This window comes from Phaethon aethereus (genome assembly GCF_964289735.1).
Source record: "Phaethon aethereus genome assembly, chromosome: 10".
Lineage (NCBI taxonomy): Eukaryota > Metazoa > Chordata > Aves > Phaethontiformes > Phaethontidae > Phaethon > Phaethon aethereus.
In genome coordinates, this window is record NC_138586.1 from 1,535,591 (window position 1) to 1,549,915 (window position 14,325).

Genomic DNA, 14,325 nt, shown 5'->3' on the forward strand with positions numbered 1-14,325 from the left:
CTGGCTTGGAAAGCAGCTAGGCAATGATCAACATCATGCTCCTCATCATACAGCCTTGAGGAACGCTCTGGTATGTTATTAGGAATGTAAGAACTTTGGGCAGAAAATACTAGAGTTAATGCCTGATGAAGGTCTAGCTGCTGAACTGATTCGATGTTCAGATGCAAATTCAGGTATTAGGCTCAGGAGACAGTTTTCGTTCCATTTATCTTGCTTCGAATTTGGGGACAATTGTGGTATTGAATTTGTAATAACCTATGGAACCTGGATAAGAACTCCTGCTGCATATAGACCACCGGCTGCACCCATTTCTTCATCCCTACCTGAGCACTGTCACAGACCGAGGAGAAGATCAAGAACTCCATCTAGATCTCCTAGGAGAAACAGTCATTCAAAGTCCCCACACAGAAGGTGATCTCCACCTCCCCAAAAAAAAGTCATCTGCCCACCTTACACATCCTGAAGGACTCCGGAGGACTCCTTCACAATCCTGATTCAAAATTTAATAAGGACTGGAAAATTCCTCAATTTCCTTCTTGTCATCTAGAAGAAAATTGTAACCTATCCATATCAGATCGAAGGTGGTCCCTACTGCTACCTGCACACTTATATGTACCAAGTACAACTTATTTGCTATCATTTTGTGCCACCAGAAATAAATGAGGCAGATCACTTCATCCGGTCATGTGTGCTGGCTACCTATACAATCTTTTTGAGTCTGGTATCATTTATAGAAAAGGCAGTAATACATCCTGCACAAAAACACTCCGCACTTGGGAGCGCAGCTTCCCACCTACGGACGGGAGGCGTAACAGGGCTATTAGCCCCTGAGTTTCAAACAGCAATAAATTGGTATCGACAAGGATACCAAGGAACTATTCCTGAGCTTCTGTCTCAGGAATGGGAACCAGCCAGAAGATGGTATCTCAGGAATCACGGGTACCTGGTAAGTCCTATGAACTTGGACTTGACTGGGGCAAGGACCCAACTGATACAAGATGCAGCAAAGGTCCTTGAGCAGGACCAGGATGCTCTGGCACAAGAAATGGGGTTGGGGTCTCGGGATTCTTTACGGGTGCCAGATCCAGTAGCATTCCAGAAACTGAAGCAAGAAAGGGGAGATGCAAGAAACGAGGAAGAATTCCAAGCAGCGATCAACAGAGCAAACGTGGCATGGGTAAAGGTAAAACAGACACCCCCAAGGAGCTTCCAGTCACAACACAAGTTTGTAAGGCCTGTCGTGACATCCAGGAATGGTTTATTTATGGTTACTCTGGAGCAGCATCCCACAGCACCGCAGGGACATCCTTGGCGGTATCCCAACAGGAGGGAGGGTCTGCGCGTAGAGAACGTACACCCATCACACTAAAACCAGAAGCGGCTACATTACTGGTTCAGTATTATGGGAAGCAATTTGACTACATTTTTATTTTTGCTTGCATGGAGGATTTGGTGGTGGAGTGTAAAAACCCTATTCACCTTCATGCAGTGGTGCCTCATATTGTTCATCGTTTATTGTCACTGGGAGTGACACCGAGGACAGCGCGTCTTCCCCGAGCGAGGTACGGCGGCAACGGCAGCTCTCCCGCGACCCGGCTGGGCAACCCGCATTTTTGGGGATGGTGAGGAAGGACACCCAGGTCCTCCTCTCACCGGTGAGCGGAGGAGGGTGCAGGAGCCAGGAGGTGAAGCGTCACAGAGACTTGAGCCAGAAGGCAAGAACGGCTCCCAGCTTCGAGGAAATCTGCGGCCGGTTGAGAAACAAATCTCGGCTCCCAGCCCCCAAACCGTCCAGCTTCCCAAACCAGCTGGCACCGCCGGCAGCCGGAGGGACCCCCAGCCGGTCCCCCGCGGCGCTGCCCGAGCCGCAGGGGCTCACACCCACCCCCAGACCTCACCGTCGCCGGGGACCAGCCACCACCGGCTCGGGTCGCCGAGGGAGCCCCCGGAGCCACCCCGCGTGGGGGACAGCCCAGCGTCACCGCCCAGGCCCCGTCCCTGCCCGGGCTCCTGCAGCACATCCCACCGAGAAGGCGGTGGCGGGCGTGTGGGGCAGGGGAAGGGGGGCCAGACCCCGGCCGGGGGTCGCCGAGCCGCGCTTTGCTCCCGCAGCGGCTCCTCCTCACCCGGCCGCAGCCCCCAGGCGCACCCGCCCGCACCCAAAGCGGTGGCTGGAGCACCCACCTCTCGCTGCGCCGTGCCGGACATCCCCACGTCCTCTCCCAGTCTGCCTCCCCGGGGCGAGGCCACGCCAGATTTGGGCCGGGAGCTCCCGGCTCAGCCTCGGTGCTGGTTCGGGAGCCTCGTGGGAGACACGCACTGGCCAGGGACGGGGACCCCCCCCCGGCTTGCCTTTCACCACACCGGCAGACAAAGCTCTTGCAAAGCTACCCGAGCAACCGAAACCCAAAACCGCCTATTTTTGCCTTTTCCTTTCTCCTCCTGGGGAGGTTTCCAGCCACCAAATCCTTCCTGGGAGCCCTTCAAAGGGGAGGCGACCGCCCCATCCACTTGTTAAACCAGTCTGAGCGGTGCGGGGCCGGCCGGCGGGAGAGGCCCCCGGCACCCCCATGCCTGCCGCAGGCCGGCACCGGCAAAGGGCCGAGAAACCGGCCGGAGGGACCTCGGGTGACCCCGGAGCGCGGAGACGGATGAGCATCGCGCCCCGGGGGACGAAGGGAGGTGGGGATGCCACCAGCCAAGCGGGGACCCCCCAGCAGGCTGCGATCCCCCACGCAGCCGCTGCTTCCCCCGCCGTGGCTGAGCAATTTTAGCAATGCTGAATTTTTAGCCCGGCCGCGAGACGAGGAGAAGCTGGGGAAAGGGGCAGCCGGGTGATGGGGAAAGAGCCCCCAGGATTCAGCCCCGCCGTCTCTAAAACAGGTCCTGGACAGCTTCAGGGTCAAGAAGCTTTACCAGCTGCTGCCAGCAGCCTCACCATGGAGGTCACAAGATGCACATCCCCCATGTGTGGGGCACGGTGAGGGCCAGCAGCTCCCATGGGAGCGACAACCCAGCTGGCAGGTCCAAGGTCAAGCTGGAGAGCCAGGAGGGTCCATGGGGCTGAGACAGCTCCAACACAGCTCAGAGAGGAGCTGAAGGCCCCAGGTTGAGCTTAAATGGACTCCTGGGCCCATGGGTGTGTGGTGGAGGTCTCAGGTGGGGCTGCTTAGCATAATTAAGGCCAATTAGTGCCCTCAGGGCTTTACACAGGAGAGCAGGCTGGGAGGAATCACAGAATCATTAAGGTTGGAAAAGACCTTTAAGATCATCGAGTCCAACCATCAACCCAACACCACTGTGCCCACTAAACCATAGCCTGGAGTGCCACATCTACACGATTTTTGAACACTTCCAGTGATGGTGACTCCACCACCTCCCTGGGCAGCCTGTGCCAATGCCTGACCACTCTCTCCATAAAGAAATTTTTCCCAATATCCAATCTAAACCTCCCCTGGCGCAACTTAAGGCCATTTCCTCTCGTCCTGTCACTGGTTACTTGGGAGAAGAGACCAACACCCACCTCACCACAACCCCCTTTCAGGTAGTTGTAGAGAGCGATAAGGGCTCCCCTCAGCCTCCTCTTCTCTGGACTGAACACCCCCAGTTCCCTCAGCCGCTCCTCATCAGACATGTGCTCCAGACCCCTCCCCAGCTCCGTTGCCCTTCTCTGGACACGCTCCAGTGCCTCAACGTCCTTCTTGTCGTGAGGAGCCCAACACTGAGCGTCATGAGATGACGGCGTCAACCCCTGGGGAGAGGCTGGCACCTTTTTGGCAGGACCTCAGCACCTTCTTCAACCGCAGGGTTGATGTCCCTTTGCCACATGTGTTTGACACAAGGCTGTGCCTCCTCCCAAGACCGGGGGGCTTCACCCCACCACCCATCCCAGCCTACACCGACCCACAACGCAGCTGTCCCTGCGGCTGAGCCCCGCTGAGGGGGATGCTGATGTCCAGCGCCGCAAAATGTCTCCTACAGGCAGGAGAAGGGGTGAAGGGGGTGAAATTGGAGGCGGACAGAACACGGGGGGCCCGCGAGGGGGTGCCAGCCTGGGGGGGGTCCGAGGGCTTTCCGAGCTCATCCGTCAGCGGATTTACCAGGTCACCAGGGTAAATATTTATGGCTGCCGGGCCCGGCGGTGGCTCCTCGGCACAGGGACATTGCAAAACCCAGAGCAGGTTCACGCGGAGCTTGTAGCAGGTCTGGGCCCCCCTCATCAGCCTCCTCCTCCTCCTCCTCCTCCTCCCAGCCCCCGGCATTGCACTTGCTGTCAGGAAAACCAGGGGAATGGGGCCAGACAGGGGAAAACAAGGGAAAAGGGCACTTTTCCCCAAAACCACAATCCCAGCAGCAGGAGTTCAGCCGGCGCTGGCACCCGAGAAAAGCGGCTGACGGAGTTTTCCTCTCCGGGGGTACGACAAAGCCGCGGTCGGCAGCTGGGAGGGGCGACGTGGGGACACACAGGTGCTATGTGCCACCCGGTTGCAGCTGGAGGGGTCTCTGTCATCCATGCAGCGAGTTTCTCCCCACCCAGGTCTCAGCATGCCTTCTGGGTGCAACCCCCAGCCCCGTCCCAGGCACCGCCGCCGCCAGCGTCGCTGCACGGGGACGCAGCGCTTCCTCTCGTTTTCCTCGTTAATTTGGGAGAAAAAACAAGCACCTTTGTGGTTGGGTTTGGGGGACACTGAGGCTGAGCCCTGCCGGGCCGGGGGCCCCAGGGACCTGGGCTCCTCCTGTCACGCTGTGCCGGGTGGTCGGAGCGGGAGAAGCTGCGGTCACAGTCCGAGCAGCGGAAGGGCTTGACGCCCGTGTGCTTGCGGAAGTGCCGGGTCAGCTCGTCGGAGCGGGTGCACTTCCAGGTGCAGCCTTCCCAGGTGCATTTGTAGGGCTTCTCGCCTGCGCCGGGGGGAGCAGAGAGGGGTCAGCGCTGCCAAAATTCCCCCCACGCGCCTTGCAGAGGAAAGGAGGCCGGGTTTCTTGGCTTGCAGCGGGGCGGCCACGGCCACGCGAAGCCCGCGGCGTCTCCGTGCCGGCCCTCGCCCACCTCGGCGCTCTCCCGGCGCGGTCCATTGGCGCCACCGGCTGCACGAGCGTTGTTTCAGGCGTGACACAGCACCGCGCCCCGCGCCGCCGGCAGGACCGGAGGCGGCGTTTTGGGGCGAAGGGGGGGGGAGACCCCCAGCAGGGCCACCCGAGGGAGCGCCCCATAGCCAGACCCGGGTGCCTTGTGTACCAGCCCCCCAAAGGGCCAGCGCAGAGCCCAAGTGCCCCCCAAGTCCTCCCAAAGCGTCCCCCAGGGCCTCGGCAAACCTTGGCAGAGGGTGCCAGCACCCCCAAAAAGCCTCCCGCAGCCCCCAAAGCGACCCCAGCCCCGGCACAGGGTGCCGCCAGCGCTCTGCCACCCGCGCGTGAGGATTTCCACATCTCCCCGCGCCGCGGGGTGCCAGCGCAGCCCCCGCCCGGGGTCCGGCTCAAGTTTGGGCACAGGCAGCTCAGGGTCCGGTGCGCAAGAGGCCAAAACCTCCCGCGACACCGACGCCGTCGCCTTGGGCTTCTCCTCTGGCCGAGAAAACGGTGGCTCCGGAGCGACACATCTCCCCGGAAAACCGTCTCCCAGGCCTCTGGGGGATATTCGGTCGAGCCGCTTAAAAAGTCATTTTTTGCCTTTAAATGAAACCCAACAACATCGTTTTGCCCAGCCCCGCTCCTCCCGGCAGGAGCGCGCCCGCTGCCCACGCTTTGCCGCGGTCCCGGTCCCTCTCCCTGCCCCACCGCTGCGGCAAAGCACGACACGCTCGGCGGAAACTCGTCTACTTTCAGTATTATTCCTGCGTAGAAAAAACGTGGCACGGTTTTGTATAAATATCACAGCTCAAGAGTTTAAAATTGCATGTTGGTTTGTTGGTGGGTTTTTTTTTTTTAACAACAAAATGGAAAACAGAAACGCACACCCCCCCCCTCCACCCCGGGGCCCGGAAAACAGCAGGGGGGCAAGATGGAGTCCCCAGCTGTGGGGGTCCCACGGGGCGGCCAGCAGTGCTGACCCCAAAGCCTGGGAGGAACAGAGCAGCCCCCAGACCCCCAGGGTTTTCGCAGCCTCCCGCTTTGGGGTTTCTCGCCTTCTTGAGGCCAAAGCTTCCCGGGAGGATTTGGGGCCGCCCCGGGAGAAGCCGAAGCAGCTGGCGAGCACGGCTTTGGGAGAGGGGACCCGCGGCGGGACGGGGATGTGCACGCACACACAGACCTGGCCAAGATCGTGGAACCATGGAATGGCTTAGGTCGGAAAAGACCCTTAAGCTCAGCAAGTCCCACCGTTACCTGCCAAGCCCACCCGTGTCCCCGAGCGCCGCGTCCACGCAGCTCCGGGGACGGGGACCCCACACTGCCCCGGGCAGCCCGTTCCAGCGCTTGACGACCCTTTTGGTGAAGACATTTTTCCTCATACCCAATCTAAACCTCCCCTGGCGCAACGTGAGGCCGTTTCCTCTCATCCCGTTGTTTTTTACGTGGCAGAAGAGACCAACACCCACCTCCCCACAACCCCCTTTCAGGTAGTTGTAGAGAGCGATAAGGTCTCCCCTCAGCCTCCTCTTCTCCAGACTGAACACCCCCAGTTCCCTCAGCCGCTCCTCATCAGACTTGTGCTCCAGACCCCTCCCCAGCTCCGTCGCCCTTCTCTGGACACGCTCCAGCACCTCAACGTCCTTCTTGTCGTGAGGGGCCCAACACTGAACACAGGATTCGAGGTGCGGCCTCACCGGGGCCGAGTCCAGGGGCACGATCCCTGCCCTGCTCCTGCTGGCCACACTAGTGCTGATACAGGCCAGGATGCTGGTGGCCTTCTTGGCCACCTGGGCACACTGCCGGCTCATGTTCAGCCGGCTGTCAGCCAGCACCCCCAGGTCGCTTCCCGCCGGGCAGCTCTCCAGCCACTCCTTCCCACGCCTGTAGTGTCGCGTGGGGTTGCTGTGACCCGAGTGCAGGACCCGGCGCTGAGCCTGGGTTGGCAGTTGGCCTCGGCCCGTCGCTCCAGCCTGTCCAGGCCCCTCTGCAGAGCCCTCCTGGCCTCCCGCAGATCAACCCTCCCGCCCGAGCCGGTGTCCTCGCAAGCTGAGGGCGCACTCGACCCCCTCGTCCAGACCACGGAGGGACACACTGACCAGAGCTGGCCCCAGTGCCGGGCCCTGGGGCCTCCAGCGCCCACCGGCCGCCGACGGGACTCACCCTCCGGCCGTACCCAGCCCCCGGAGGGTCGGGGCCACCGTGGGGCTGGGGACGAGCTCTGCCCCATGAAACACCTCGGCCGGCGGATGGAAAGCAGAGAGGAAAAGTAGTTGCCCAAACATGTCAGAGTCGTTTTCAGGCGCCGGGGGCGGGGGGGGGGTCTCTGCCCCCCTGCCAGGCCCTCCCCATAGCGCTTCCCCCCTCCCCAAGCAGCCCAGCATCCCCTGAGCCAAAGGCATAGGCTCAAAGAGAGCTTTGGGGAAGCTCCCTACGCCCCAGCTAGCCCTCAGGGGTCACAGCCCCCCATCGCCATCCCCACCACCCAACAGCCCCCAAGGCTCCAACCCCGAATCCTGCCACCCTCCCAGCAGGAGAGCGGGGCCGCCCCTACAGCAGCTGGGTGGGCTTGGCTGGGGTGCGGGGGACACCCCACAAAAATAATAATTACAATTCAGAAGAAAAGCGTGTGGCCACAGTCTGCCTTTTTAACTTAGAAACGGTCGAACTGTCCCATAGTCTTCAAAAAAAACGGAGAGCTGGCGGCCCCCCCCCCTCCTGCTCCCCTTAAAACTCCATAAGATCACAGTTCCACGTTCCGCAAAGTTTCCCTTTTTTTTTTTTCGTGATGGTCTTGTTTGTGGGTTGCTGTTGGGTTGGTGGGGGGTGTTCCCCCCCCCTTCTTGCTTTTTCTTTTCTTCCTGGCCCTGCTGCGTGCCCCCGGCACCTCCCGTGAAGTCCAGCACGTGCCGAGGGATGCGGGGAGAGGCGACGTGCCAGGGTCCCTTCTCCCACAGGGACAGGGACGGGCTGGAGAGGCTGCGGCTTTCTGGAGGAGAAAGAGGCCGCCGGGGTGATGGCAGAGCACCACCCCCCACCTCCGTCCTTGCCCCGGCTCCCAGATTTCACCCACGGACACTGCGAGGGGGGCAGGGAGCACACGGGATGGAGATGGCCAGGAGGCTGAAGAGGCAGGTCCGAGGCCACTGCTGGGTGAATCCCGAGGAGTCAAGGAGGAGCCTCCGGACGTTGCGAGTGGGGAGGAGAAGCCCAAGAAAAAGAAGAAACGGGAGCGAGGGAGAAGGAGGACCAGTCCGCAAACCATCTTTTTACATCTTGCGCCGCTGGAAGGGCTCCCGGAGCGGCCACGGGTCGCTGGCCGCCGCGCAGAGCTCAGCCTCTCCGCTCCCGCGGTCCCTCCACGGAGGGGGGGGGGCGGGGTGGGAGGGGAGGGAGGCGCCCCCGTTTTCCGCCGTCGTCCCCCGCATCCCGGCCAGGTGCCCTGGGCTCCTCACATCATGATGTGCCGCCGGCGGTGAAGGGCCAGGTGGTCGGAGCGGGAGAAGCTGCGGTCACAGTCCGAGCAGCGGAAGGGCTTGATGCCCGTGTGCTTGCGGAAGTGCCGGGTCAGCTCGTCGGAGCGGGCGAACTTCCAGGTGCAGCCTTCCCAGGTGCATTTGTAGGGCTTCTCGCCTGCGCCGGGGGGAGCAGAGAGGGGTCAGCGCTGCCAAAATTCCCCCCACGCGCCTTGCAGAGGAAAGGAGGCCGGGTTTCTTGGCTTGCAGCGGGGCGGCCACGGCCACGCGAAGCCCGCGGCGTCTCCGTGCCGGCCCTCGCCCACCTCGGCGCTCTCCCGGCGCGGTCCATTGGCGCCACCGGCTGCACGAGCGTTGTTTCAGGCGTGACACAGCACCACGCCCCGCGCCGCCGGCAGGACCAGAGGCGGCGTTTTGGGGTGGAGAGGAGCGGGGGGGAGCCCCAGCAGGGCCACCCGAGGGAGCGCCCCATGGCCAGGCCGGAGGGTCCCCAGGGCGCAGCCTTGGGTACCAGCCCCCTGCAAAGGGCCAGCAGAAAGCCCAAGTGCCCCCCAAAGGACCCAAAAGGAGCCGCTCCAAACCCTGGCACAGGGTATCAGCACCCCCAAAGAGCCTCCCTGAGCCCCCAAAGTGCCCCCCAGACCTGACACAGGATGCCAGCACCCCCAAAGGGCCACCCCCGACCCCAGGGACGGACCAGCATTGGCCCCTCTAGCCCATCCCCACGTGCCCCCAGCCCACCAGGAGCCGGGGGCACTGATCCCGACCCCCCCGGGCAGGGGGGTGTGCGGCGCTGGCCCCTACCCGTGTGTATCCGCCGGTGAGCTTTGAGGTGGGAGCTTTTGGTGTAGACCTTATTGCAGCCTTCAAAGTCGCACTGGTGGATCCGCCGCTTCTTCAGGTCGGGGGAATCGGCTCGCTGCCCCCGCGCCGCCGGCCTGCCGGGAGAAGGAGGGAGGGATGGACCCCGCACCCACAGACCCCACGGGGTGCCCGGGCCCGCGGCGGAGGGACAGGGTGGGGAGACACACGGAGGAGGAGACTCACTCTCTCTGGAGGTCCTGGAAAGGGGCCGGGCCGCTCTCGGAAGCGCTGTCCTCGCTGTCGCTGTTCATGTCCATGGGGTACATGGAGCCCGGGTCAATTTTCACTGGTGGGGGGCGGGAAAGAAAAGCTATTGAGAAACAAGGAGGGAAGGGGTGAGGCTCGTGAGCAGAGAACAGAGGCATCCCCTCCCCTCCAAACAGACCACCCCACCACCCCCCCCACAGCACCCCAAATGCTGCTCCCCACCCCGCCCAATGAAAATAAAATCGAGCTGAGGAGATGGAGAAGCCCCCCGAGATAGAGGAGGGCAAGGATTGCGGGGAGGGGGACAGCCCTCTCAGCTGCCTGGAATAAGGTGGGAGGCTGGGAATATCCTGGGGAAGGGGATGGGGGGAGGATGGGGGGGTGCAGCTGAACCAAAAGCAGAGCCACAGGCAGCGGGAAGGGCAGGCAGGGCAGGCAGCGCCTGCCCCGTGTGTCCCCTGCCGGCCCCGTGTCCCCGTGGGGGCACAGGTTGGGGGCTGAGGGCCCTGGGGAGCTTTGGGTGAAGGTGGCGGATGTGGGGAGACAGATGGTGGACGGGGGGACATCCCAGGGTGGAAAAATCGGATCCCCCTCAAGGGTGCCGCTCCACAAGGTGGGACACACCCCCTCCACACCCCCCAAAATTTCAGGGGTCCGTCCCCCTCCTGTGCCCTTACCGGAGCCGGCGTTCTTGCCGTCCCCCCCAATGAGGGGTACGGTGATGGCGGTGACGCCGTCAGTGGGCATGGTGGTGTAGACGACGGGGAGGGACTGGACCACCACAGGGATGGTCTGGAGGTTGCCCATCTTGCTGGGCAGGTTGACAGAGGGGATGGTGTGGATGACGTGGAGGATCTGCTGCCCGCCACTGCCCTGCGTGGAGGCCAGGATGGAGCCGGGCGAGAGGACGGCCGGGATGGCCGAGGTGGAGCTGAGGCCGGAGGGCGAGATGGAGACGGTGGCGGGAGCGGGGAGGGGGGGAGCCACCAGCAAGGGGGAGGACTGGACCGAGGCGGGGGGGGGCGGCGGCGGCGGCGGCGGTGGCGGGGCCGCGGCCGCCGCCACTTTGGACTTGTTGAGGGAGAGATCAACAGGCTCGGCCTGGGGCTGGCCGCAGTCGCTGGCCAGCAGCTCCTCGGGGGGCTCCGTCTTGATGTCGGCCAGCAGCACCGGGGGGTCGAGGGGGCCCTCGGCCAACAGCGCCGACGAGCTCATGGCGGGCGTCGTCTTCCCCTGGCCCTGCGAGAGACCCACAACCCATGAGGAGACGGGGAAGCTGAGGCGCTGAAGGGCTTCTGCCGGGGCCGGGGCCGGGGCCGGGGCCGGGGCCGGGGCCGGGGCCGGGGCCCACCGGCCCTCGCCACGGCTGCGGCGGGGGCCGAAGGCGGGAAAGGGAGACCCCGCCCCCCCGCACGCCCCGCCCACATCCCCCCCACCGCCCCGCCCCGCGCGCCTTTGTGCCTCCGGCCGGCCCCGCCCCTCCCCTCAGGGCCGGGCGGGGCAGGGCAGTGGGCGTGGCCGCCGCGGGGCGGTGGCGGGCCCCGCCACGCTCCCCTCCCCCGCGCCTTAAAGGGGCCGCAGCCCCGCGCGCGTGTGTGTGTGTGTGTGTCCCACACACACTCCGTTCCCCCCCGCAGCGTGACGGGGCCAAGGCGGCGGCGGGTCACTCACCCCCCGGGCGGCGCGGGTGGGGCTCCCCCGCGAGTGCGCGGCGCTCATCCCCTCCGCGGGCAGGATCATGCTCCACCGGCCGCGCCGGGCCGAGCGAGAGGTGTGAACGGCCCCGCGGCTCCACCCTGGCCCGGCCCGGGGTGGGGCGCCTTAAAGGGCCCGGCCCGGCCCGGCCCCCCGCGGGAGGCACCCGGGCAGGGCCCCACCCGGGACACCCACCACCCCCGAAACGCTGCGCACACGCGGTACCCAGCACGCGCGGAACCGAGGGGTGTACACACACAAACCCCCTCGCTCAAAACACGCACGCGGCGACAGGGACTCCCCCAGCACCCCCCGCCCTTTGCTGGGGTCCCGCCGGCACTCGTGGGGCTGCCCAGCAGGAAGACGCCGCGGGGGACCCTCCCCCCAAAAGCAGCACTTTGTCACCCCAGCACTGACACCCCCCCAGCAGCCCCCCACGGCCAGGGCCCCCCAGCACGTACCTGACTGCAAGCAGAGACCTTCCCCCCCCCCCGAGACAGGCACACGGAGCCCCCCACGCACACTCGCACTCACGCACAGGCACACGCGCGGCGCGGCCCCTCCCCGGGGCACACCCAGCGCACACACCCTGCACACACCCCCCGCGCGCACACACACACACGGGGGGGGGGGCTAAAACACCCACACACGGCCAGGGACACCCCCCTCCCCAACCAACACAGACCCACACGCAGCCGGGGACCCCCAAAACACCCACCCGCACTAGCACGGACCCTCCCCCAACACACCCACTCTCAGCCACGGAGCCCCCAACACCCCCCCGGGGACCCCAGGACTCCCAGATCCGCCCCCAACCAGGCCCATTTTGGGGGGGGCGACATCCCCCCGGGGTACCCTCCCCAGCCCTGCTTTGGGGGGGGTGGCACCCCAAAGCCCCACGGGGCTGGGGTGCCACAGAGACGTGGAGAGACGTGGCAGTGGGGTGCGCAGGGGGGCTCGCTGCCCCCCCCGGGACACCCCCCCGGGCTTTCATCGGTGAGCTGAATTCCTCCGTCCTCAGCCCGGGCGCACCCAAAATCCACCCAGGCGGGGGGGGTGCCCTCAAATCGCTCAGGGAGGAATGTGGGGCGCCCCCGAACCGTGGGGTGACCTTGAGAGGGGGGACACACACATACGCGTGGGAAAACGCAGGCAGCTGCCTTCCACCCCTCCCTGCCTGGTCCCTGTGTGTCCCCCCGGTCCGTGTCCCCCACCCGTGGGCGTGGGGGGGCACACCCCGCCGCCGTCACGCCTCCCCGTGGAATTTCCTCCCCGCTCCACCCTCCGGCAGCCCGGGGGGCTGGCAAGCACCGAGCACGCGGGGGGAACCCACCCCTACGCGCGGGACCGAGGAGGGGGGCTCAGCCCTGCTTCCCACGGCTGGGGGGCGATGGATGGATTTTGGGATACCACCCCCCACCAAAGAAAAAACCCCAACCAAAGAACAACAAAAAAACACCCGAAAAAGCACCGCCCTGCCGCGGCTCACGGCAGGGTCCCCCCACGAGCAGCCCAGCCCCGTGGGTGTCCCCGCAGACCACCCTCTCGCCCCACAATTTTGGGGGTGCGGGGCGATTCACACACACACCCCCCCCCAAAAAAAAGGGGCGGGAGGGAATTTGTGAGCGTGTCTCGGCCCTGGGTGCGGGCAGGGTGCAGGCAGGCTGCCTGCGGGCAACTGGGCGGCGATAGGGAACGAGGGAATCGCGATACCGTCTTTTTATAGCCCGGGCAGCGGTGCAGGCAGGGACAGGCAGCGCGGGGGGGCGGGGGGGGGCACGGAGCGGCGGGGGGGGGGAAGGGCACCGAGTCCCGCCAACGCCATCTGCTCCGGGGCCGCCCCGCGCGGGCCCTGCTGCCTGCCCTGCCCGCCCCTGCCTGCCCCTCCGCCTGCCCTGCCTGCTCCCCACGCAGGCCCCGTTCCACACGAGGGTCGGGCCCTTTAAGAGCAAAGGGCGTGGAGGGAAAGGGGGGGGGAGGGGAAGGGCGGGGCGCGCCGCGACGTCGCCCCTCGCGCCCCCACCCCCACCCGTGACCTCCCAAGCGCGCGGCGGCGCCCGCCCCGGAAGCGGCCGTGGTGGGGGGGGGGGCCCCACGCGGGGCCCGGCGGGGGGGGAGGGGGAGGGAAGGGCGGGGGGGCGGTTCCCGCCCCCCCGCCCTTCCCTCCCCCTCCCCCCCCGCCGGGCCCCGCGCTGCCAAAAATCCCCCCTCCCCCCTCCCGAGCAGGTCCGTCCCCACCCGTGGGCGCTGCCCCTTTAAGAACCCACGCAAGATAAGAAACGGCCTCTTCCCGCGGCCCCCCCACCCCGCCCGGACCCCACTCACTTTCCCCCGCGACTCCTCCGAGCGCATCCCCACCGCCGCTGCCGCTGCCCCGGGGCGGCGCCGGGTGGGGCGGGTGGGGCCCCACGGGCGGGGGAGGGGCGGGGCCGTCTTGGGCGGAGCTCCCCTCCCCCACCCATTTTTGGGTGGGTCACACCTCCCCCCACCACCAAAAAAAAAAAAGTGCCCCGCCCTGCGGTGACATCACCAGCAGCCAATGGGCGGCTCCCCCGCATCCGGCGTTGCCATGGAAACAGATGCAGGCTTGGGGGAGGGGGGCTCCCCCCCACCTGCTCCCATCTCACCCCCCCCCCCCCAAACCCCCAAATCGGGGGAGGGGGCACACTGCTAGATGGGCTGAGACCTGGCAAACTCGTGTCAGTGATGGCAGACACACCACCCCCATCCCCCCTTTAGGGCCGTGTATCCGCACCCATGGGTGCTGCGTCGCCCCTGCACCCACGCCCCACCCCCCAGGCTCACGGAGCACCCCCAAAACCCCAGGATGAGTGCCCACGGGGGACGTGGCCCCCCAGGTGGGACATTCCCACGGCGGGGGGGGGGGGGGGCGGGGGCAGCGGGGGGCAGCCGGGCACCCTGCCCCATCGTCACCTCCCGGGGGCCCTGCTGCCCACGTAACCCCCCCCCCCCATTATTTGCCACCCCCCCCCCCCCCGCACCCAGCCAGGGGGCAGCT

At 65.5% G+C, this 14,325-nt stretch overlaps 1 protein-coding gene across 1 annotated transcript; it reads right to left on the reverse strand.

The window, feature by feature from the left end:
• Positions 1-8,247: 8,247 nt before the first annotated feature.
• Positions 8,248-13,658, reverse strand: LOC309408507 (Krueppel-like factor 8; the record flags this gene model as incomplete). Its single annotated transcript, XM_082004342.1, has 5 exons — positions 8,248-8,697; positions 9,345-9,478; positions 9,588-9,714; positions 10,289-10,850; positions 13,632-13,658. 5 exons carry the CDS (start codon positions 13,656-13,658, stop codon positions 8,516-8,518), a joined length of 1,032 nt encoding a protein of 343 aa, XP_081860468.1. The 3' UTR covers positions 8,248-8,515.
• Positions 13,659-14,325: the final 667 nt, after the last annotated feature.